This window comes from Hydra viridissima, unplaced genomic scaffold, assembly GCF_058129835.1.
Source record: "Hydra viridissima isolate aposymbiotic clone 2 unplaced genomic scaffold, HvirCarnegie_v1 scaffold_9, whole genome shotgun sequence".
Classification (NCBI taxonomy): domain Eukaryota; kingdom Metazoa; phylum Cnidaria; class Hydrozoa; order Anthoathecata; family Hydridae; genus Hydra; species Hydra viridissima.
This window is the reverse complement of record NW_028324308.1, coordinates 3,329,606-3,353,844: the sequence shown is the minus strand read 5'-3', so window position 1 is coordinate 3,353,844 and position 24,239 is coordinate 3,329,606. Positions and strand designations below refer to the sequence as shown.

The 24,239-nt window shown below is 28.1% G+C and overlaps 2 protein-coding genes across 13 annotated transcripts in view; both read right to left on the bottom strand.

The window, feature by feature from the left end:
• LOC145185142 (leucine-rich repeat-containing protein 34-like) overlaps nt 1-15,445 on the bottom strand; it is a 32,632-nt gene extending 17,187 nt beyond the window's left edge. For 5 of the 9 annotated variants that reach the window (XR_016455494.1, XR_016455495.1, XM_090097397.1 and 2 more), the window contains exons 1-5: nt 12,116-12,262; nt 11,602-11,689; nt 11,157-11,270; nt 10,841-10,924; nt 3,792-3,920 (exon numbers count right to left, since the gene is read on the bottom strand). Coding sequence is in view for 6 of the 9 variants with exons in the window: in XM_090097397.1 (XP_089953523.1) it covers nt 3,792-3,920; nt 10,841-10,924; nt 11,157-11,270; nt 11,602-11,689; nt 12,116-12,231 (531 nt within the window). In the remaining 3 variants the exon portion in view is untranslated. Of the gene's footprint in view, nt 1-3,558; nt 3,679-3,791; nt 3,921-10,840; nt 10,925-11,156; nt 11,271-11,601; nt 11,690-12,115; nt 12,263-15,426 lie in introns of those variants that run through there. The other 4 variants (XM_090097398.1, XM_090097404.1, XM_090097403.1 and 1 more) reach the window with 4 other exon arrangements.
• A 1,781-nt stretch (nt 15,446-17,226) lies between these two features.
• On the bottom strand, nt 17,227-22,880 carry LOC149883617 (uncharacterized). 4 transcript variants are annotated; one of them, XM_090097406.1, is made up of 4 exons: nt 22,760-22,880; nt 18,069-18,750; nt 17,716-17,856; nt 17,227-17,620 (listed from the first exon to the last, which is right to left on the bottom strand). In XM_090097406.1, the coding sequence occupies exons 2-4, from the start codon at nt 18,724-18,726 to the stop codon at nt 17,346-17,348; spliced, it is 1,074 nt and encodes a 357-aa protein (XP_089953532.1). In that variant the 5' UTR covers nt 18,727-18,750; nt 22,760-22,880; the 3' UTR covers nt 17,227-17,345. The 4 variants fall into 4 exon arrangements, with proteins under 4 accessions (XP_089953532.1, XP_089953533.1, XP_089953531.1 ...); XM_090097407.1 differs by lacking the exon at nt 22,760-22,880 and adding an exon at nt 22,065-22,184; XM_090097405.1 differs by lacking the exon at nt 22,760-22,880 and adding an exon at nt 21,783-21,930.
• Between the last annotated feature and the right edge of the window lie 1,359 nt (nt 22,881-24,239).

Sequence of the window (24,239 nt, the reverse complement as noted above, 5' to 3'; positions counted from 1 at the left end):
ACCTTTTAAACAAACAAACTTAAAGTTGTTTCACTTTTTTTTTTTTGTTTCTTTTTTTTCATTTTTTGGAAATGATTTTAATATCAGTAGTAAAAATAGGTTTTGAGGGGTTTAAAAAAGATGGCATATCTAGTATTAAATTGAATCAGACCATCTTGTAACTATATTCAAGTTGAAGCATCATCAATTCCCACTTAAAATCAGTATGTGTCATGTCACTGAAGTATAAATAACATACTTTCTCTATGGCTATATCCATGCCAACCTTTGCGGCAACAAAAAACAACAGGAACTGGTGCTTTTTTGCTTTGATTTGAAGAAAAGTGCAGCTGATGGACAGTGAGAACATGCTTCATCAATAAAAACATGGGAACACTGGTTCTGACATTTTAAAAGAGAAAATTTCAACATTAGCAACAAAAAACACGAAGGGAGGGGAGTAAAATTTAAAGACACTGAGTTAGAGGCGTTCTTGGATCACAAGTCATGACAAACTCAAATGACTTCATACTATCTCAAGACCATGGATATGGTGCAAAAACAAAGAAGTTGAGTTCCTTTTGAACTCAAACCAAGAAATGTTGAACACAAATTTTTCACATGCAAAAAACTACTCCAAAGGTAAATTTGGAAGGTTTTTTTGCATTGAATCATGAAAGGGGACAAAATTTGATCGAATATGACAACTAGGTGCCCTTTTTGACTCTAATTTTCCAAACTTGTGATTCAGGATTTGTCTGGCTTAGCATTTCAAAAACTGGGATTGGCCAGTTTTGACTGGGTTTCATCAGGTCAAGGAATCCTTTAGAATAAAAGATATTGGGAAAAATAGCACCTCATTTAGAAAACCTGCTAGTAAAAATGAGGTTTTTATTAAAAAAAAAAAAATTAGTAAAAGCTTAATTTTTAAAAACAAATACCTCATTTTTACTAGCAGGTAAAAATGAGGCTTTTACTTAAAAGAATTAAGTTTTTATTAATTAATAAAAATTTAATGTTCCCCATGTTACATGAATAACATGGGGTACAAAAATCGTACTCCATGTTATTCTAGTTTAGAAAAAAATAGGGTACTATTTTTGCCAATATCTCCTGTTCTTAAGGACTCCCAGTTATTTCAATGGGAGTTAGGGGCTCACAGAGTTCCTTGAATTTATTTAAGCCATCATCATTAAGATCAGATTCCTGATTAAGCTCAAATATTGCAAATATCACCTCTTTCCTCGAATCATAAAAGCATTTCAACATGGTAAGTAAGCTGTTCCACCTTGTTTGTGCATCAAGAATCAAAGCCATATCCTTTCCAAATGAATTCACTATTTTGGGTTGTAGGAAATCATCATTTTTTACTGGAAATTTGTGAAAAATATTTTTTCTGACTTTGACAATGATAGCTTTGAACTCTGGAATCAATTCAATATCAACTTGATCTTCCTCTGAACTTGAATCTTCTTCATCCTCCTCATTTTCATCAACTTGCTTTAATTAAGCTCAAATGCCCCCAAAATGCCAAACGAAATGAAAAGTGATATTTTAGCATGATACTGCTTGAACATGTTACAAAGGTCATCAAGGACACTTTGGAGGTGCTTCAATTGGATGTCCTACCTCACCAGCTGTATCCATTTATTACAGTCAATGACTCATAGCCTGACTGAGCAGCACTTCACTTCTTATAAAGAAGCAAAAATTGGATTAGTTCTTGGATTGCACTATGGTTTCTGAGACCCAATTTTTTGGCATAAACTAACAACTTTTATTAAAACACAAAATAGCTAATGATTTTTATTTCTTAATATTGCTAAATATGTACTGCACATGTTATAATATTATAAATAAAATATAACATAGACATAATTATATAGCATAGACATATAAAATATAACATAGACATAATTATATTTAATATATTATTATTTATATGTATTGTAAACAAATACTAAAAGATTAAGTTACATTTGAAAAATCACACAAATTTCAATTATATTTCACTGCCCAATTCAATTAAATCTAAATAGTTAAAAGATATTAGTTCTTAAGAACCATCATTGTCATATTTGTCACCATATTCTTTGTCATTGCTGACACTACCTTCTTTGCTTTCATTATATTGATGTTGTGAGGTATTAGATAGCATTTTTGTTAGTAACTCTATTACCTCAGGAGGAAGAAAACATTTACTTATAATCAAATATGAGATATCTAATGCTCTATCTAAATTTTTTTTCCTGTTGGTTTTGCAATCATGAAAATGTCTATCATGTTTATAAAATTTATATCTGGCTTCAAATATATCTTCTCCAAAATTTTAATTGGCAGCACTATATTTTCTAGAACCTGTCTGTCATGTACTAAAACTTTGTGTACAGTTGCAGATACCAGGGATATTTAGACATGTTTTGCAGTTAAAAACAATATTTTTCAAATTTATCTCAATTAATTTGATATTAGCAAGATATGTATATAAGAATAGATAAAAATTTTTTTTCAAGTCTTTGTCTGCATTAGTTATTTTGGCAAACTTTATAACATTATCAAATGCTTGTCCTACAGTATTGTCATCATTGGTACTTCCAAATACACATAGCGGACAAGCTTGGTTTGATTTTGTTTCGGTTAATGTATTTAAAATTTTGCCATTAATTAATGTTGTAAATAAAGTAGTGTTTATTTGAATTTTCTTATTATTAGACAGAGAACTTGTTAATATCTCTAACTTAACTACTTGTCTGTCAATATCATGGTTTTCTTTTAAAATGTGCTCCATGGATTCATTTACATAATCAACTATTAATGGTCTAAAAAACCGCACAGATTGAGGAGTGCGATTGTTCCATAAGATCTGGTCATCTTCCTAGTTCAAATAAAGTGCCATAACAGTTGTCACAAGTAAATTTAAATCAGAATGACTGACAGTAGTATCAAAGTGTTTATAGGTTGAATGTCCGGAACTGCCATCAAAACCATAACTAAATATTTCTCTGCACTAACGTGCTGAGAAATTGTTTCTTCTTGCAATTATACAATATGTCTCATCATATCTTCTCATAAATTTTTTAATAGTGCTTGAGCAATGATATCGGAAATGGAGATGCGTTCTGGTCTACATGCTGATTTACATTTCCAAATCTCTACTACAAACAACTATATATTTTTCAAATTAATGCAACTGTGGGCAAGTTTTAAAATCTGAAACATAAATATCAACTAAATTTAAAATTTAGAAAAAAAATATGAAAGAAAATATACTATATACATGCTATTTGCTTTTATATAATTAATGTAAATATGAAATATTTCAATTTCATTACATATTTTTAAAAAGTGTAAAAATAATTTTTACTTTTTATTGTTAAAAAAAAAGTTACGTATTATCAAGTTAACTGCTCATTTTACACTTATTCACTGTAAACTAAATTGAGATAAAAAATATTCTCAACTTGAGTGCACAATGTAAACAAACTAAGCTATTAATTTTAAAATAGACTGTGTTTAATTACACTTTGAATTGGTTTACTTCAAGATGCCACATAAAAAAAAAAAAAAAAATTTTTATACTTTGAAAAAACAAATTTTTGCCAAAAAATTGGATCACAGAAACCATAGTGGATTCAAAAGATGAGAAATTGTTTCTACATGCAATCCAAATGCTGTCTGAAAAATGGGGAAAAGTTGTATCTAACAATGAACAACACTTTGAATGAAATACATTAAGTTAAAAAAAAAACAACAACTCAAAATTTATTTTTACCCCAGTAACTACAAACAAATACATAACTGTGCATTTATACCTGATCTGTGTTGTTAAGGCTTAATTTCTCTAAAGTCGAGTTGAATTGTAAAGCATTGGCAATTGCTATACCACCATCTGCACCAAACTTATTTCCATCCAGTACTAATACTGTAAGACTTTTATTAAACTAAAAAAATAAATTGTAAATTTGAAATTGGTTTTATGAAGGCAATTAAACCCTATAATGATGTTATTTGTCAAAAATTTTAAAACTATAAGTTTTTAAAGCAATTTTAAAAAAACATTTTAAACTTTTATATAATGTATGTAAAATAGAATGGAAACATAAATTTTTAACGTAAGGATAACAAAATTTTTTGACATTGGTACATCTAAAGTCTAATTTTATCTTTTTATAGCTTTAATACTTTTATCAAATGTGTATGATATCTTTACCCAAGTTTGGAGTTATCCAAATTCGGGTAAAGCAGAGAAAAAATTTTATGACTTTCTTTGCAATTTATTGCAATACTTCCAAAAATTTATCTTTTTTCATTAGCATTATTATCATCTTCTCCATCCTAATAATCTTCATTAAAGAAAGCCATAATTATTTAGTACTCCAAATATAGTACACAACTATTTTAATGATGATCATGCCTATACAAAAATCTTTGATGAGTTCAAAGAGAATTGAACTTTAAACTGTAAATTACATTTTTATTTGATCAGTTGCCAAATAATGACTCAAGGTCACAAAAAAGAAGCTTCTCATAGCTTTTAAGAGTTTATTTTATAAAAAATGAGGTATGACAGGCTATTTCAACCAGTGAACTACTCATTTTCCCAAAAAAATATGATGCCTTTTTATGAACTGCATAGCTTTGTAACTATTTGAAAAAATAACAAAAAAAACCCCCTTTTTTCTGAGAAAAAGCTGCCTGTTTAATTCAAGATAAACTTACAACTTTGATCAAAAGAATTTTATCCATTACAAAAAAATGCCAAATTTTGCCTAAAACTAACAAGAATGCAGAAAGTGTGTTTGTGTTATCTGCATGAAGAAAGGTGAGTTGGTTGTTCATCATCAACTTGTGATTGTTTGATTTACTCAATTGTAAAACCCAAACAGAAAGAAAAGTATTCAACAGTCAGCTCAAACTTCAGAAAATTGTACAAAATGCTTGTCAATCTTTGTTGTGGACTTTCTCACTATTGTAATCCTAAAGCTAGACTTGAAACTTTAAAAACCATAGCTGGTGCTGATTTTATAGGAGCTAAGCAATGTCATCATCAGTTTTGGCTTCTAAAGAGGCATCTCCTCGCTAAATCCACTAGGTTGATTAAGTCAACCAAGTGGAAAACTTTTAGTAATAAGTAGTGAAAAAAGAACATCAAATTGATAATTCTACAATCAACAGACACTTATTTCGTTCAAAATTTTTTTTGGATCTGTTCATATTCAGTCCTTAAAATGATTGCTCTATCCAAATTTAAATCTCAGATAAAAGCAAAAACAAGAAAACTCTACCCCAGAGTTTAGGATACCGTTCACTGAAGATCAAGAAGCAGAGTTTCTAATGAATAAAACTGTAAAAAAGTGTCATGATTCCAAAAGCAATGAGTAAATTGCAAGGGTTTGCCTAGGGCAAAAGAAGCAAAACTTAATAGAGTTAGGAAATCTTTCTTCAGAAAACAGCAAAATGTTTTGGCTAAACTTGTGTTACTTTGTGAAAAAGGCCTAAAACATTTGAAGTATAGGCAACTTTAAATAAAATGAAAGAAGCAAATAAGTAGCGCAAATCTATGACATAATTTTACTTTAAGTTTAACTATTTTGCTAAAGTTAATGTATCAAAAATTTTTGCTAAAGTTAATGTATCATTTTTATTTTTGCATTATATTTGGGAGTTTTTTTCAGCACAAATTGTGTTTTTATTTAGTAATGTACAGTAGCATGCAAAAGTTTAAAAACACCAAATTTTTTCAGTTTTTAAAGCTGAAAATCAGCTGAAATTTTTACCAAATGTTTTATTAAATTAACTCAATTCATAATACAAATTATAAAAACTATAAATTAACAGTTAATTGAAATTTAACATTTTTTGTGAAAAGGCTTCTGTGCAAAAGTTTAGAAACAGTATCACACACTGCAATTAAATCAAGTTTTTGTAAACAAAAGTATAATTAAAGGCAAAATATCTGTGAAATTTTGTAATTCAATTATGTTGAGGTATTTTAAAAGCAGTGAAGTATAACTAATCACCAAAATATTTATGAAATTTTATAATTCAATAACTTTGTGATATTTCAAAAGCATGGGAAAAGCTAAGGAAGTTTCAAATGAAATTAAAAAAATTAATTTTAAAAGTTGTGAAAAAAAGTCTTACAGAGAGATTTCTGAACTTTATGTTACAAAACCAGGAATAAGTCAAATTATCAAGAGATCTTGTTAGCGCAAAACTATTGAAAACAAACCTTGAACTGAAAGACCTAAAATACAGTTTGTGCCATGAACCTAATACAATTATGCATTAGGTTCATGGCACAAACTGTAGCATTGATAAAACTAAACATTGATTACATCAAAATAATCTGTATGGTCACCATCCAGTTAAGAAACCGCTGATATCTGCAAAAAATCTGAAAGCCAGAATAAAATTTGATAGCCAGAATAGAATTTTCAATAGATCAATAGGTCAAAAGTCCTTTTCTCTGACAAATCAAAGTTTATGCTATTCAGTATTGACGGAATTAAAAATGCTGGATATCCAATCGGAGACTAACTCTATCCAAAATATCAGTTACCTACTATTAAACATGGTGAAAGAAATGTTATGACTTGGGGATGTTTTAGTCAAGACAATGTGGGTTCCCATTCATTGCATAGAAGGCATTATGTACCAGAAAGTTTATTTAGACATTATGAAGAACATTACACTGCCACATGCAAAGAATAAAATGACTCTCTAACGAATCTTATAACAAGATAATGACTCAAAGCATTGTGCTGGATCTGTTAAGGATTACTTTAAGACATGTACCAGAAAAAATCTGCGCGTGTTCTGATGTGGTGTTTATGGAAACCGTACAACATTTTAAATAGCTAATTGTTTTAAAATGTCATTGTATTAATGTTATTCAAAATTTAAACAACTCTGTTATTAAAACAATTAGTTTCAATTGAAATGTCATCAAATCAAGATAAGAAACAAGAAAAAATGTTGCATTTTCTCGTTGAAAATCCTGGTGTATCAAACAAAACAATTTCTAAAGAGCTGCAGATTGCTTTGAGAACAGTGCAGAGCATTGTGAAATGATTTAAGGACACTGGTACAATCAAAAGAAAATCAGGAAGTGGAAGAAAAAAATGTTTTGTTAGACAAGATCTTGGTAAAAAAGTGAAAGATGCCTTAGACAGAAAACCGGAGATTTCTGTTCGAACTTTAGGCAATAAATTTAAGACAAGTGCTTCCACTATACAAAGAGTAAAGAGAAATTGTGGCTATAAATCTTATAATAAGAAAAAAAGTTCCTCGTTGTAAAGAAAAGCAAAACTGTTCAAAACTGCTCTACAAAAAAATGTGCTAAAAAATCTTGTTTGATAATTGACAATGAAACTTATTGTGCTGCATATTTCCGATCTCTTCCAGGACACCAATATTATTCAACAATTAACTGCAAGAAACTGAATTTCAATTATAAATGGATTGGAATGCAAAAATTCGCTAAAAAATTCTTAGTTTGGGATGCAATTTGTGAATGTGGTGAAAGAAGATCTTGCTTTGTGACTATGGGAACAATTAACACCAAAATATACATAAAAGAATGCCTCAAGAAACATCTTTTGCCGTTTTTAAGAACACACATGGGTAACCTGTTATTTTGGCCCAATTTAGCATCATTTTACTACTCTGGGACAACTTTAAACTGGCTTAGAGAACATAAAGTAGATTTCTTTGTGAAACACTGCAATCCACCAAATTGTCCTGAACTACGCCCTATCGAAAGATATTGGGCTACTGTCAAAAAAAAAATAAGGTTCAATGTTAAAGAAGCCAAAAACATTAAAGATTTCAAAAATAAATGGATTAGAGCAACCAAGGAAGTTCAACTGAAGACTGTGCAAAACCTGATGTTGAGTGTAAAACGCAAAGTGCATGCGTTCTCATGTACAAAACATCACAAACTTTCCTAAGTGAAATTTAATAATTTTAATTTATGTACTTTCAAAATATATATAACATTCAATATCAAAATATAATAGTTAAATAAATATCCTTTATAATGTCCGTGCAGATTTTTTCTGGTACATATCTTAAATTACAAAAAATCAAAGTTCTTAAATGGCCCTCACAGAACTCAGATCTCAATCCTATTGAGTGTTTTTGAGAGTACATCAACTGCCAATAATTTGGTAGAAAACCAACCAATAAAGACCATTTATTTGCTTTGATTAAAGAATGTTGCTATAACATTCCTCAGGACATTCTCATTAATTTAGTTGACTCAATGCCTTGTTGCTGTGATGCTGTTTTGAAGGCAAATGAATATGCCACTAAATACTGTCCTATTGAAACAGTCTTTTTGAAAAACAGACATTTTAATAATTTTTGAAATAAACTTTTATTGAAATTCAGTTGTTTTTAAACTTCTACATGGGAGCCTTTTCAAAAAAAGATTTTAATCAACAGTTATTATTTATAATTTTTGTGGTTTGTAATATGAATTGCATTAACATAAAGAACATTTGGTAAAAATTTCAGCTGATTTGAGAATGTTTGTGAAAAGTTATGCATAAAAAACTGAAAAGAAATTGGTATTTCTAAATTTTTGCATGCTACTGTAGTAGCATTTAAGAAACATGAAAAATACAGTATAAAAAAATACTGCATTTTTCTTAAGTAATTATTTAAAAAACAGGAGCACTGTTTCTAAAGTTTTTCTTAACTGAAAATGCAGTAGCTAATATTTTTAATAGAAAAACTATACAAAATAAAGAAATTAAAAAAAGTTAAAAAAACAAAAAAAAACAAACAAAAAAAAAATGCATTACCATAATTCTTATTAAATAGGCATTTAACTTTAGAGCAAATTTTCTCAGTTAAGGGATTATTGTAGAAATCATGTTTTTACTACTGAGAGTTGCATTAATGTTCTAAAAATATTTTATAATATGCTTAAACTGTTTAAATAAAAATAAGTTCATTTTTTAAATACAGTTTCAATAATTTTTGATCATGCAATTGGCATGACTAATCTTACTTGGGTTGTAAACAGCATGATATACTAATGTCAACTTTGAAGCAATTGCCTGAAAGTTGTTAGGGTTTAATATTTATTTGTAAAATGCAATCTTGATACAGCTATTGCTGTATGTAGCAGCTGCTTTCTCATGGTCTCTTTGTTCTGCTATGCATTCCCAGATTGATAATGACACCATACCCATTAGAATATTTTTATTTTAACACTTTCATTATATTTACAACAGTTTTTATCCTTAAGTTGCACTAAGGTTTAAGATTCGCAGATCAATCCTTATCTTTTATCTTTAATTGTCATCAATCTTCAATTTAACATTCTAATTTAGGTGATTTTATTTATTCTGGAAAATTATTAATTTCTAAAAAATTAAACATTTGCACCATGCTGAACTAAACAGATCATTCTTATTTTGATACTTTTCCTGCAATAGAAGACAAAAGTGAAATACTTGATTATCATCAGAAAATAAAATATTTGGGACAAATTAAACAAGACAGAGAACTTCATCATTCAATCATATAATGATTTTACTAACTAAAAGAAAATAAAGCAAGTGCATTCAGAAAAAAAGAGTTGAAAGTATTTGAACTCAAAAAAAAAAAAAACTTTAATAAATAGCATAATCATTTAAATAAAGAGTTTGGTGCTGCTAAACAATTTAAAACGTCTTTCTTCAAAATGAACTTTTGGTTTTTAAACAGGTACTCAAAACTTCAATTAGTCTTTGATTTTGCACAAAATACTTGAATAATCATGTGCAGAATACTTGCAGAGAAAATTTAACATTAGTCACACTATTCCTTGTGTACCATCATGGTGGAAAAGAAATTTACATATTGTTATCATGGAATCATCATTTACCAAAATTACTAGTTGTTTGATATATAAATAAACACATTACAAAAGCATTTCCATTAACAAGTTGCTCTCACAAGTGATAAATATGTATAAAAAAGCAAAAGTGCAGGAATCAAAACTTAATTGAAAATATCTAAGAATATGGAGAAAGATGTAGACTTTTAGAAAAAAGTAAGGAAGCTTTTAACATGGGATAATTCTTTGAAAATTAGGAACATTGGTAATCATATTTGTAGCTAAAAAAACTTATATAAATGCTTAACTATTAAATAGTTGACCTAAATTAAAATTCATAAAAAAACAACAACAATCTATGATTTTTTTTTTTTTCTTTTAAATAAGAGCAAAATGTTACCAACTGCTTTTTTTTTTTTTTAAAAAAAAACCCATTTATTTGATAAGAGAAATTTAGTTTAAACAAAAAATGTTGAATATGAAAATATTTAATTTTTTTCAAAATCTTAAATTGAAAAGCTGTAAAATATAAAACAATTTTTACAAGCAATTAGCAAAATAAATATGGATTACAGTTTTTAACATACTTTTAAATAAATATTGAGTTTCTCTAGAACAATGGCTTTTTTTAAATCTAACAAAAATATTTTCTATTTATACCTTGGAGAAAATATTGTGGTGTTTATAGCTTTGAGCTTATATTGTGCTGTTTATGAGCAAACATTGTACTGTTTAATTCCATTTACTGTTATCATAATTTGTGCTTTGTCAGGTTAAAAAATCTTTTGGACCCATATGTTACTTTTTTTTAGAGGCTCAAAAGAATTATGGCTGTTCCTTTCTGTCCTTGTTTATGACTGGTCCTGTTTGGAATTCTTATTATTTGTTAGCTGGTATGATGTTTGAAATATGAAACACTTTTTGAATTTAAAAAACTTACAAATAAAAACAGTTATTCATAAAAAAGTTTATTAAATAATATTTCCATAAAAAACTTTTAACAAATATAAAAAAAGATTAAAGGCCTACTTTGAGTGCATTTGCAATTTGTTTTATACCATCAGCATAAATGTCATTGTAGCTGAGTATCAGGGTTTTAAGTGCAGTTGTTTCCTGATTTAAAAAATTTGAAAACAGAAATAAAATTCAGTCAGAAAATTGAGGACTGTACATTTCTCCTTTAAATTATAGGGGAAAAAAACATTTCATTGCATAGTAAACATAAATAATATAAAGTAACAAATATATTTATATTTGCCTCCAACTTAACTAAGAAAACTATTCAAAAGCAAAAGACCTTGCATTTTAGGCCTCAGATATTTTCAAATTAAACCTAGCTTGTTACCTGCAAGTACTTTCCAATTAAACCAGCACCATTATCACTTATCGAATTATAGCCAAGATCAATACCAACAACAAAAGTGCTGCTTTTCAGAGTTGCAGTTATTGGAAGAATATTCTAAAATTAATTTAGTACAATCTGTTTCAAGGTTTTAAGGTATCACTATATACATAAAATCTTTATATTTTATTCATATTTATGAAAACCTAATAACTAAAGCCACCATAAATGTTTCATTTTATACAAAATATAAGTTTTAGAACATTTGGTTTTAGAAATAAATTACTCAATGACTAGTTGTTTTAGGTATATATATGACTTTCTAAAAGTTGCCCCACATCAAATAAAATGCTCACCAAATATTATCATGTAACTATCATAGAGCTTTATATTAATTGACACCATTACTAGTTAATGATGAAAATAGTAAAAGCAATAAAATGTATACCTCATCAGTTAATTTTTTCCTGTAAACCTGGTTATTATCATTTTTTTTGTTACCATGTAAATAAAGAACATAAGTGTCAATTTTTTCCCTAAACAATAATATTTGATTATTCCAGATAAAAAAAATATGCTTATTCCAGATAAAAAAAACATTTGATTATTCCAGATAAAAAAGAGACAATCATTTATTAAAAACTGAAAGTATGTACTGCATGTAGCCAGCAGAGAATTCTCTCAAATAAAAACAAAACAAAAGAAAAGTTTGCATAAACAAACTTAATAACTTAACAAAATCTTTAAAAACACCATTTTAAAACACCTTTCTTAGACTTATGAAGATAATAAACCTTTGATTTTTTCATATGCTAAAATGTTTTTTTGTACTGCACCATTTTACATGCTGCTTTTATTTATACAAAAAGTAGTTCAAATTATTTCAAAAATTGTCTTTTTTTTTAAGATAACACAGAATTGAAGGGAAAATAAGCAGCTATCAAATGAAAAAAAATGTTTACACTTCTTCTTTTACACATGCTTGAGTTAGCATCTGAACAATTTCACTATTAACCTCTGAAGAGCTGCTTTGTACTACTTGAAGGTAAATGTTAAGCATACTTTTTGCATCTGCCATCTATATCTTAAAATGTTTCTAGACATAAAGTATTTTTGGAAAAAGATAAATTATTAATCTACATACATTCATATATCTAGCATACATACATACATACATACATTCATACATACATACATACATACATACATACATACATACATACATACATACATACATACATACATACATACACACATACATACACACATACATAAATACATATAAGTATATATATATATATATATATATATATATATATATATATATATATATATATATATATATATATATATATATATATATATATATATATATATATAATTTGCCTGCTATAAGTAGCACAGATTAAAACAAAAGTACTTTTTAAAAAAAAGCAGCATCAAATAATATCATTAAACTCTTTTACAAAATATTGCCTTGTATTTCTATAATTTCAAGTAACTAGGTTCCTATTCCCATGGGATTTGTTAAGTCCCATTCACAAGTGTAACTCTAATTCATCAAGGTTTGGAATGTTTTTCCAGAACTGTTGGAGACCTAGTAAGTAATAGTGCTGGGTTTATTTTCCAGCAGGATATTATCCTGAACATAGCTCAAAGTCATAAGGGAAATATTTAGACCAAAAAAAGATGAAATTATTTTGAAGAATATGCTTTGGCCTCTAAAAGCACTGGTCTCAATCTTATTGAACTTTAACAGGAATAGTTGGACAGAGAAGTTCATAGCCAGTTTCTAGCATCAAACGAGAAAGTTGATTTTTACTTTTTCTTCTTTTTTTTTTTTGTTATGATAAAAGTTCCCTTTAAGTTTAAAAACATTTGTCTGATTTTAGCAACTCCTTATTGTGTTTTTTAAATTCATCTATTGGTTATAATGGTCTCAAACTTTTGGGTGGCAGCATATACGTTTATAAAACACCAAATCTGATATTATTATCATTTGCTTTTTTTTTTTTTATTACTAGATACTGTTTTATTTTGCTATTATACTGCATAGACCTACACCTATTACAATATAAAATCTTAAAACTCAAATTTAAGTCTACTCTCACCTATTAAATGTTACGCAAAAAGAAGTGCTGTGCAAAAAGAAAAAATTCTGGGTTTAAAAAACTAACTTATATCAGTTACTATTAGGGATGGTAAGTTTAAAAAGATTCAATTTTTAAAATCAAGTATCAGTACTTAAAACTTTATTATGACACCAAAAACTAAGATATTTTGAACTCTTTCTTGCTATTAACTATACAATTTAATTCTGCATTTTTAAAGACTTTGGCTACTTTCTACTTCTTTGTAAAACCTTTTTAAAGTATTAGAGAGACCTGAAATATCATCACCAATCTTAGCCAAATCTAAAACTAACTATGATAAGCTAATTTCTTAAGCCCAGTGTTACTTTTTTGCACATTTAGTCAGACCAGACATTAAATTGCATTTGAGAAACCGCTCTTTTATGTAACTTGTAATTATATTTTTTATTAAAAATTTATGTAACTGCATATAATTTAATGTATAATAAAACACACAATTACTTAAAAGCCTGCAAATATATTTTAATTTCACTGAATAAATAATATATAGTCAATACAAATAACTTAATTTCAACAACACAAACATTTGAGAAACACAAGAGAAACATATATACTTGCTTACAAAAATATTACTGTCTGAAATATTTTAGTAATAAAAAATACCAGTTTAAAGTTGATTTTTAAAGCATTATTTCTATGGGGTTTATATTGGCTATAAAAAAAGAATATGAAAAGCCATGATATTTAAAAAAAACCAACCAAAAGTCAAGATATACAAAAAATGAAACTACACATTTTAAAGCAGTCATAAAAAAACTAACATGTGATAAAATCAAAAAACAGTTTAGTATTAACATATTGTACTTTAATCTCTTTTATCTAAAGCCAGTACAGTTCTATCTTTTATTCCCAAAGAATGCAGTGTGGCTGATGCTAGCTTCAACTCTCTTTTAGGAACTTCATTGGCATACAAAGCATAAGTTTTTAAGTCAATTTTTATTTTCATGCTTGAAGAAATATATTCAAGCACAGTACCTATTGTATCGTTTCCATTAAAGCAATGCTGTATACGTGAACCCTTAAGGAGCCGGATAACCAAATTGATTTTAGGGTGTTCTGGGTTACTTGTAGCTTTACTTGTGCCTATTAACAGTTCTTCATTTACTTCTGAATTTGTTAAATTATCAAACAAAGAACTAAGACACATTTTTTTAATGGTATTGGATAATGTATCATCTGTTGGAGCTTTCTCATTTGATGCTTTTACTGAGCATTCTGACATTGTATCAATATATGTACGCTTCATATCTTCTGCTCAAGTTACAGGTGAGATAAGTAGAAAGGTAAAATTGGTTTTATTTTTTATAATGAATAGTCCTTTTCGAGGCCAGAAAGTATAATGCTGCCTGATAACTTTTAAGAAGCTTTTATTTCAGAGAAAACTTCTTTAATGGTTTTATTTTTACCTGATTGTAACATTTGGAAGGTTCTTATTTAATTTATTTAGGGAGCTAACAGTGAACCAATTCATTAAAAATATATTAAAAGTTAGTTTTTTGGAACAACTAACTGACCAGATTTTATACGAAATGTAATTTAGTGACTGAGTATGCATATCATATTAAATCATCTAAAAGAAAAACAGATTATAAAGAAAAAACCTATGTTTTTTTTTTTGTTTTTTTTTAACCTAACTTATTATTGAAAACAAATTTTGGCGTTAAAACAATAAAAATAAAACTTCCTTGTATAAATAAAAAAAAAAAACAATTGTATCTTTCAAGTATTCAATATTAACATTATGTATGTATGTATGTATGTATGTATGTATGTATGTATGTATGTATGTATGTATGTATGTATGTATGTATGTATGTATGTATGTATGTATGTATGTATGTATGTATGTATGTATGTATGTATGTATGTATGTATGTATGTATGTATGTATGTATGTATGTATGTATGTATGTATGTATGTATGTATGTATGTATGTATGTATGTATGTATGTATGTATGTATGTATGTATGTATGTATGTATGTATGTATGTATGTATGTATGTATGTATGTATGTATGTATGTATGTATGTATGTATGTATGTATGTATGTATGTATGAGCTAGCCTTATCTCTCTAACCTCATATGCATCATAAACAATTTAAGAAATTTAACTAACTCATCCGATGTATGTTTAGTTTAGCAACGGCCACCATGTTTACGGACTAAACGTGAATACTTATCACCAAAATTGATTTGCTTTTCCTCTGAAACTATTGGTCAGCTGATCAACAGGAGTTGCGTGTTATTTGCACGATTTCATTCATCTTGTTTCAATCATGTAAATTTAAGTTGCAATACTTGAATGCTTTTTTAACAGTAAGTAAAATTTTTTTTTCTTCATCCGTAAACAAAAGTTAAATGGCAAAAGTCAAGTTATTGAACTATATTTTAGCTGAAGGTCGGAGGCTCACTATAATATATATCAGATCTTGTTCAAACGGGCCATTAAAGCAAAATAGTAAAATCACGGGAAACAAAAAAACAGCATCTTAAAGTTTTTATAAATTTATTCGCAACCTAAATTCAATACTAGCTTTAAAATGCTATATATATATATATATATATATATATATATATATATATATATATATATATATATATATATATATATATATCTTTGTGATTAGTAAAAGACTTCTTCACTCGAGAGTGCTCAATAGCCTGCTGGCAAGAGCAATAACATAAAAGATACAGCGAAGGATGACAACTTTGTTGGTACTTAAAGTTTCATACCGGCGTGCCGGCAATCATCAGCCAAAATACATAATGAAAAAAAGCGTTACAAAAAGAAAACATTAAAGAAAAACGAAGTATATAGCATTTAAATTTCTCTTTCGATTCCCTCTTAATGAAAATAAGAGATATTTGTACAATAATTTTAGAAATAAAGATTACATGAATTGCCCGTAAATCATGCTTTGTGTCTAAAATTTTTTTGTAACAGTCCCCCTCTTTAACTAAACTGGTTCCTACTTCTTTGAATGTGTAATAGAGTATCCTGTTTGCCCTCTTTGCTATAGACAGAATCAACAAACTTTAATACAAGCTTGAATGCTTTTTCTTTTCAGCTGTTAACCACATATAGTTGGTAAACAAAATCAAACAAGGTTTTACATAGGTCAACAAAGCCCCAGAAAGATGCAGAACTGTTCTGGACACAAGTAGGTTAGTGTGAGTCCAGTATTATCAACTCTTTAAAAAAAGACTAAACTGACAGTTCTATATCTGCAAAATTATTCTTTAAGTTCTTTATGATATCAATCTTTACAAACGCTTACGTATATATAGAATCCTTTGTTGTGTTCCAGTTTGTTTGGAACATTTTGAATATTAGATTGTCAAGAATATAAGATGAACCAGTGAGAAATTGTTCCCGAAAATATTTGTAACTAATTAACATGTCTTCTTCATGCAGGCTACAATTTGAAAACTACAAATTTTTACAATTGAATAATGTGTTTGATTGAAACTGTCAAAGTACAGACCCTTTTATTTGTCCAAAGATCAAATTCATCTTTTTGTATCCTTCAGTATGCATTCTTCAAAATTTTTCTATCGAAATGTGCAAGTATTGGGTATTATCTTTGATGTGTAGATTTTCTTATTTCTATTTTTCAAATGATATTGTAGACTTAGAAAATGAGAAACCTTATGTATTTCCAGTAGAAGTAACTATCATAATTGGGAACAAATGCATCATATTATACTCATATCTGCTGTTAGAGACTGCTGTTATTGTTCACATTTCTTCATTAACAGTGTCGGTTAAATCTCTAGAGTTTATAAAAATGGTAACAAAATGTTAAAAAAAAAAAAAGAAAAAAATTTGATTAAAAAAGTTATATTTCGTTATGCGTACAGGGTCGCTGCTAACAAGGGGCCAGAACTTGTCTTTAAATTTAGAATAGTCAATCTGTTTGAAAAGCAAATTTGCGTTTAGATTATAAACGTTTATGCTTAAAAACTCTAAAAAAAACTTATTTATGCAAAACATAAGTGAATAATTACAATAAATATGATAAAAGATGTCCTTTTTTAGTTCTCAACTTTATTTTTAGAATTTTCTGACTTTGTTTCTTTAACTTTGCTTAAAGCTTCTTTCCAAAACAACAAACCAGACGCTTGTCCTGACATGCAACTATCTGTTTCAACCGCTGAAATTCCCCCCAAATAGTTGTAACCCGGTCCAATATTGTGATATTTCTTTAGATATCCAAATGCATCGTGAACAGCTGCGTGATGGGCCCAAGGTCCATCGTCATCAAATAAAATGTTATGCATTAAACCAGTATCGCCTGGGCCAACCCTTCCTATTTTAAATTAGGCGCAAGACAGTTATTCTTTATACAATGTAACTAAATAAATACAACCTTGTTGTATATATGAAAGTATGAAAAGATTTTACCTGTTGTGGGGTTTAACAGGACGCCAAATACAAGATCTAAAGGACCGTAATCTTCGGCGACAAAATCGGCAATGACTTTTCCAGATATCAGTTGTTGAAGAGTTCCCCAATAATCTTTGTGTTTTAAAACATCAATTTCACCTAAAGCAAGCTTTTACCTACAGCATCTTTTTTTTTTTATTTTTGTTGCCATTTACAATTTTTTAATACAAAACAAAACTAAAAAAAAATAAACTATCAGTTGTAAACTTCGTTTGATCAAGTGATCATACCCTTAGCTTACATGATTAACTTTTAACAAATATTTTTAACAACCTAATAATTAAGAAGATTATGAAACAAGCGACAAAAACCTGAGCGGGATTTGTAAATTTGAAGAAACTTCTCTGCATCTTTTTTGAAGCGCTCTTTGTCTTTTATTCTTCTAAACTCTATTAACTTCTCAACATAGTAAGAAAATGGATTTGTTACATCAGTTGGTAAACCACCAGCCATCCAACACCAATTCCATTCCAATCTAAGAAATTCGTCTAAACTTTCTAAAAGATCTGCTAAAGTTTTATGTTTAGGTTCCATTGTTTGATCGACTACTTTCGGTTGATTTTCCATCTTATTTAATTTGCGTGATATTCGCTCGCGGCTGTTTACCAATTCCACACAGTAATCAACAATAGATTTATTTTTCAGACGCAACCATTTTGAGACATGAATATCATTACTATCCAAAACGGGAGCCGATTCTTCTATGGATAAAAGTCTCTCTCTAGATTCTTGATCGTTAGATTCTTTAGAGCACTCTGTTTTTACGCTGAAATCATTTTGACCAATTGGCTTTTCTTCTATAATAGAAATTTGTATGTAATCTTCAAACTGATCTTCTGATTTGTACGTAATACTTTCAATACTTATTGCAAATTCGCTGGAGACTTTTACAGAAGCTTCATTATTACAAGTCAAACCCAGGTTCTTTTTTTTGCTCAAGTTTGAAAACATTGAAACAAAACGCCCCATTATTACAAACTGCTTGATAATAATCTAATGAAAAAATAGTAATTTTCATTGGAAGTAGTAACAAGTTCTGATTTCTAATGAGACTTTCTGCATAAATCGTAATCTAGTGAACTCTAAATTTAGTGGTAGTGAACAACTAATCCAAAATGGTAATCTCTAAACTCATTAAAACATAGTAGAAGTAATGAATACATTAGTTTTTTAGTTAAATTTTTTCCTTAAAACACATACTTCGATTAATTCCAGGCGCGGATCTAAGGGGTGACCATTATGTCAATGCCCACATAGTTTAAATTTAACGGCAGCCACTTTAGTTATGAGAATTTTTCGCTAATGGAATACCCCTAAAAATTTAAATTTGTTTGCCGTAATTTACGGATTTTGGCTATAGAGATTCCTGCCATGGCCACAACGGTTCTTATAATACGTTACCGACGTTTTATTCAATCAATAAATGCTGTGAAAAAATATTAAAGTATCGATCTTTTATCAAAGTTTCAACCGTGAAAATAAGATTTGGCTACACATTTACAAATTCCTGGATCCGCGCCTGAATTCTCATACTATTTCAAAAGCACTTTGTATTAACATAACAGCAAATGAAATTTAGTTCAGGAAACTTTTCGATATTAGTTTAAAATATGTGAAAGGAATGAAAATATGCACAATATTGTATAATGTACAAATTCTTAATATTATAAATGCCTGTTATACATGTCTTTTATCACTTTCAAACTTATAGTAAACGTACAAACAATGTGTATAATTGACATTACATAATCATTTTGCTTGTTGTTAAGATTTTTGTAAGATTATTATTATTTTGTAAGTTATCAACGTTTATTTAACTATTAAACTAATTGAATTTTTTGAATTCTTATGAAATAAATGATGACGTAAGAGTGGCTAGTGGCAATCTATTTTCGTAAAATTAGTGGCACATGTTTCTTGCTCCAACAATTTTTACATATTTACAAATTTTTACAAAAGTTACATATAAAATATTTTTTTTACATGCATCCTGTACACACAACCAGTGTTATACTAAAAAATAACAGGCATAAATTCAGATTCCCATGAATTAAGTTAACATTATGCATGCCTTAGCAATTTAGCAAACTTAAATCTCGACAACTTAAAATTCAGAATAAACTTATATAAAAAGTAAAATAAAACAAATTAAAACCAAATAAAACACTTTTTTTATAGGTATTAAAAATCTATCCTTACCTCTTAGTTTATCATATTTAATAAAAATCAAACAATAAAAAATTAAGAGGATCATAAAAAAATTGCCATTTTTTACTGAATATTATTCAGGTTGGGATAAGATCCCCGACCGAGAGGTTGAGGGGTCTTATACTGACTCTTCCTATATAAATTATTTCTTCAAAATATTTTATTGCCAAAAACAAATATGTGACAAGTTGTAATCCATTTTCACAAACTTACTCATTTCTTAGATTACACTTATATCAAAAACAACAGCACAAACTTATTTAATGCAAAGTGATGTAACAAATTATTGCGTGATTTCGTACTTAACGTAGTTTAAGCATGACTAATTTATGATCTCAAAAATACTTATTAAGAATCCCCTGACTTATTATTATTGAATGACCGTTGTTGCCTTTTTACTCAAGTCCGCTTCGGGATACGATACAGCCTTTTTTTTTTTTAAATCAATAAACGCAACCCGCAATCCCACGGTGTAATGTTTAAAAATGATGCAATGTTCTCGGGCAATAAAAAAATGCAAACATATTTAACAAAAAATTTACAAGATATTTAAGATTTTATTATCGTTATTAACATGAGTGATTTTACCTGTTCAAAATCAAAAAAAAAAAAAAAAAAAAAAAAAAAAAAATTGATTTTAGAGGCAGTGGCGCTTATTGCTGTATTCCACAATCTAAAAGTGTATTTCACGATTCTCAAAAAAAAAAAAGAAATCAAGACAAATTGCATCATAGGAATGCGGGATGCATCTATTGCTATGCAGTATTGCAGATAAAAATCCTGCTTGAACAAAATCACAGGCATTATAAAGTAGTTGTTGGCAATATCAATCTAGTACCAAAATTTGTTTTGAGCATCAATAGTTATCAATATTTATGAAAAAGTATCAAGTTTATGCTTCGACGTTACCATTTTAAAAAAAAATAGGTTTTTCTACCAATTTTAAAAAACAATTCACTCGAACAAGCATAACGCGTGATTAATACAATAAAAATCTTAAAATTTAATTTAAAATTTAAGTCATAGATATCTGTATCGTAGTAAGTACCAATATTTTGGAAGATTTTTAATCGAATATCGATATAATCTAAAATCACATTATCGCAATCCAATTCCTCCTCTATCTTCCGATTTTTCATTAAATTTTTTTTTTTTGAGAATTTTTATTAGAACTGGCATAAACACTGTTGCAGTTTGATTTGGAATTAAAAGCAAAAAAACACAAAAAAAGCAACGTGTTTTTGTTTCAGAAAAAACAATTTTTATAATTTTTTATCTTAAGTATAACGAAAAATGCACACAAAAAAGTGATTCCAAGGATCAATTGATGATTCTACTCAAGTTTCTGCAGAAGAACTATAAGTTTTTTTTTTTTTATTAAGTAAAAAGTTATAAAAACTGAAAATTTAGAAACAAAAATTTTGCTACAAATACGCAAAAGTTTTGCTATTCACAAAAGGTACCACCAATTTTCCCGTTAGTTACGTATAAAAGATTTAAGCTTAAAATTTTCGTGAAAGAATGTTGCGCAAACAGAACAAAATAAAATGATTAAAATGATGAAATGATCAAAAGCACGTGACCGTAATGAAGACAATTTTTTTTGCTAAATTTATTTAAATCATTTTCGAAAACTTTCATCTTGATATCGACTGCTACTCAATTTCAAAGCTACTCATTAGTAGCTATTGATCACTAAAACTTCGAATTCCTTTTGACAGCGATATGTTAAATTGAACTCACGTCTAAATTTTTTTCTTCAACTCCCATTATTCTATTTGCATATATTGGAGGAAAACAAATTTTCTATCAATTACCTGATGTGGAAGATCTGATCTTAATCCCTTAATAATCCTATTGTTTGACATTTAAGACCAATTTAGAAACGTCATTTTTCAATATAGCGCTCTTGATTTCAATGTCCTTAGAGACAACCAAGATGAAGTCACCGAGTTTTATTTAGAACTAAAAGGTTAACTTTTTTTAGATTAAAACGTTCCAGATTCGTCATAATAATTCGAATTTCAACATTTACTAGCCGCACCAAAAAATTGATAATTTTTTAAGAAACGAAATATATGTTATATAAAAAAGATTACCTGTTCTCAAAACATGTGAAAAATGAAACAAATTTTAGTTTTAAAAAACTTTAATAAGCAATCGCTGTTAGATTTGTTTTATTTTCTACTTTAGCTTAAAACTCTGTAGTTAAACATTTCTCAAGATTCCAAAGATTTGTATTTGTATTTGTATACAAAGGGTTGCCTTCACTTTACTTGTTTTTTGGTTTTTAAAGTAAGCGTAGATTGTTTGTGAATTAAAAAAGGAATATTTTAGAATAACATTTTTTTAAGGTCAAGCTTACGCAAAATACTTAAAGAAAAAAGAATTACGCGTAAGAGCTTTTACTTATACTAAATTTAGTAACGTTTTTTCTTACGCCCAGCTTAAGTAATTCTTTTGAAGTAAGAGTTTTTAATACCTGCTGTATTTTAATTTTACGCATTTTTAAATAAATTCATTAAAATAAATTTTAAGATAAATTCATCAAATAAATATGTTCATGAGCTGATTTCTAACAGCATAGATTTGAATTGTATTTGGGCGCAGTACATCAATTTTATTAGTGACAAATCGATAATTTTTCTTAATAAAAAAAAACAATGAGGTTTTAGGCAATAACTTTTAAAATTGAAGTCACAAAATAAAAAGCGTAAAAGTTGCAAAAAAATCAAAAAATAATAAAAACGTATTTTCAAAAAACATCCCTTACAAATTGAGACAAAAAACTTACATTTGAGGTTGAATGATGACATATTTTTTGACACGCAAAAACTCTTAACTTTCAATTTATTTTTGATTTTATGTGACAATAAGTTTTGTTGGTTGAATTTTAATTGGTGAAATAAAATGTCAATGCGGAATTATTAAAATAGCGTTTTAAAATAAATTTACTGACAAATCAGGTCTCTTTGTAAATCAACTCTCCCTAATCTCCCCAAAGGATACAAAACGCAAATTGATTAAGTAACTCAACAAACAAAAAAATTAAATTCGCAAAATAAGTTTTAAAAGCGATAAATGCGAAAAAACGTCGTTGTTGTATGCGTTAAGCTTATTTAAATAGAAAAGAGAAAATGAGTTGCAAATCCGTCAAAATTTTTTCTCATACATGAATTTTCTCTAAGTCAAAAATATTTTGTTGTCCTGGATAAAAAGATAATTTGTTAAATTGGCTTGATCTTAGGCACGAAAGTTGTTATATAGGCATCAAATTTTTATATATCATACAAAGGCTTGTTTTACTTTTAATTAAGATTATTACTTTTCCTATCAATTCTTTTGGTCTGAATGGTATTTTTTTTTTGTGTGTGAAAAAACAACACTTGTTAGTAAAAATGGCTTTTCTTTTTCAGTAATATTGTATATATTTTTTTAATTCTTGAATATATATGTTATAAATGTACAGTATAACTATTTTAAATTTAGTAAGAGCCACAGTTATCCGATTTTCTACTTTAAAAAAAAAGGAAATCTGTGTTTGAAGATTCCTGCAGTCTTCAATGTTAAACATTTTTAAACTGCTCAATAAAAAAAAATCCAGCCTGTTAAAGGTGGATTTTTGCTTGCATATTGCGAAAAGTAATAAATAAGCACCAGTACATGATAAAAAGGACGCAAATGCGAAAACTTTTGAAATGGGACATCTGTAGTTTTTCCCGTGTTGTCTTCAATTATTATAGATTTAGCTTCATATTTGTTGCTACTATTCCTGTATTCCAGCATTGTTTTCTCTAAGAAAAAAAATTGGCTCTATTAGAAGCTAAGAAAAGCAGAAAATCCATCTAGCTTAATGATGAGCTGAGTGAGCATTTTAAACATTACGTAATTGTTTGCGGCAATGTCTTGATCTGCAGCAAAACAAAGTACTAGTTTGTGAAAAAAGTCCACGCAATTTATCAATATAACAAATTTTTTCTAAGGTTGCTCATCCAATTGCAGAAGAATGGCAACGAGTTTAGAGGTTGATCTGGATTCTCTAAAATAGCTGAACTCAAAACTTGAAAGAACAACAAAAAACACCGGGAAAATAAAATTGAGAACTTTTTAAAGATCACTTTCTACACTTGTAGAAATGTTCTTGTAGAAATGTTCTACGATGAGGACAATGCGTTTGGAAAGAATTTTGTGATGACTGTGCTCATTACCTTTGCGAATATGACTTAAATTTAAAAGTTTAACAAAATGAGTAAATATTTGGTTAAAAACCAAGC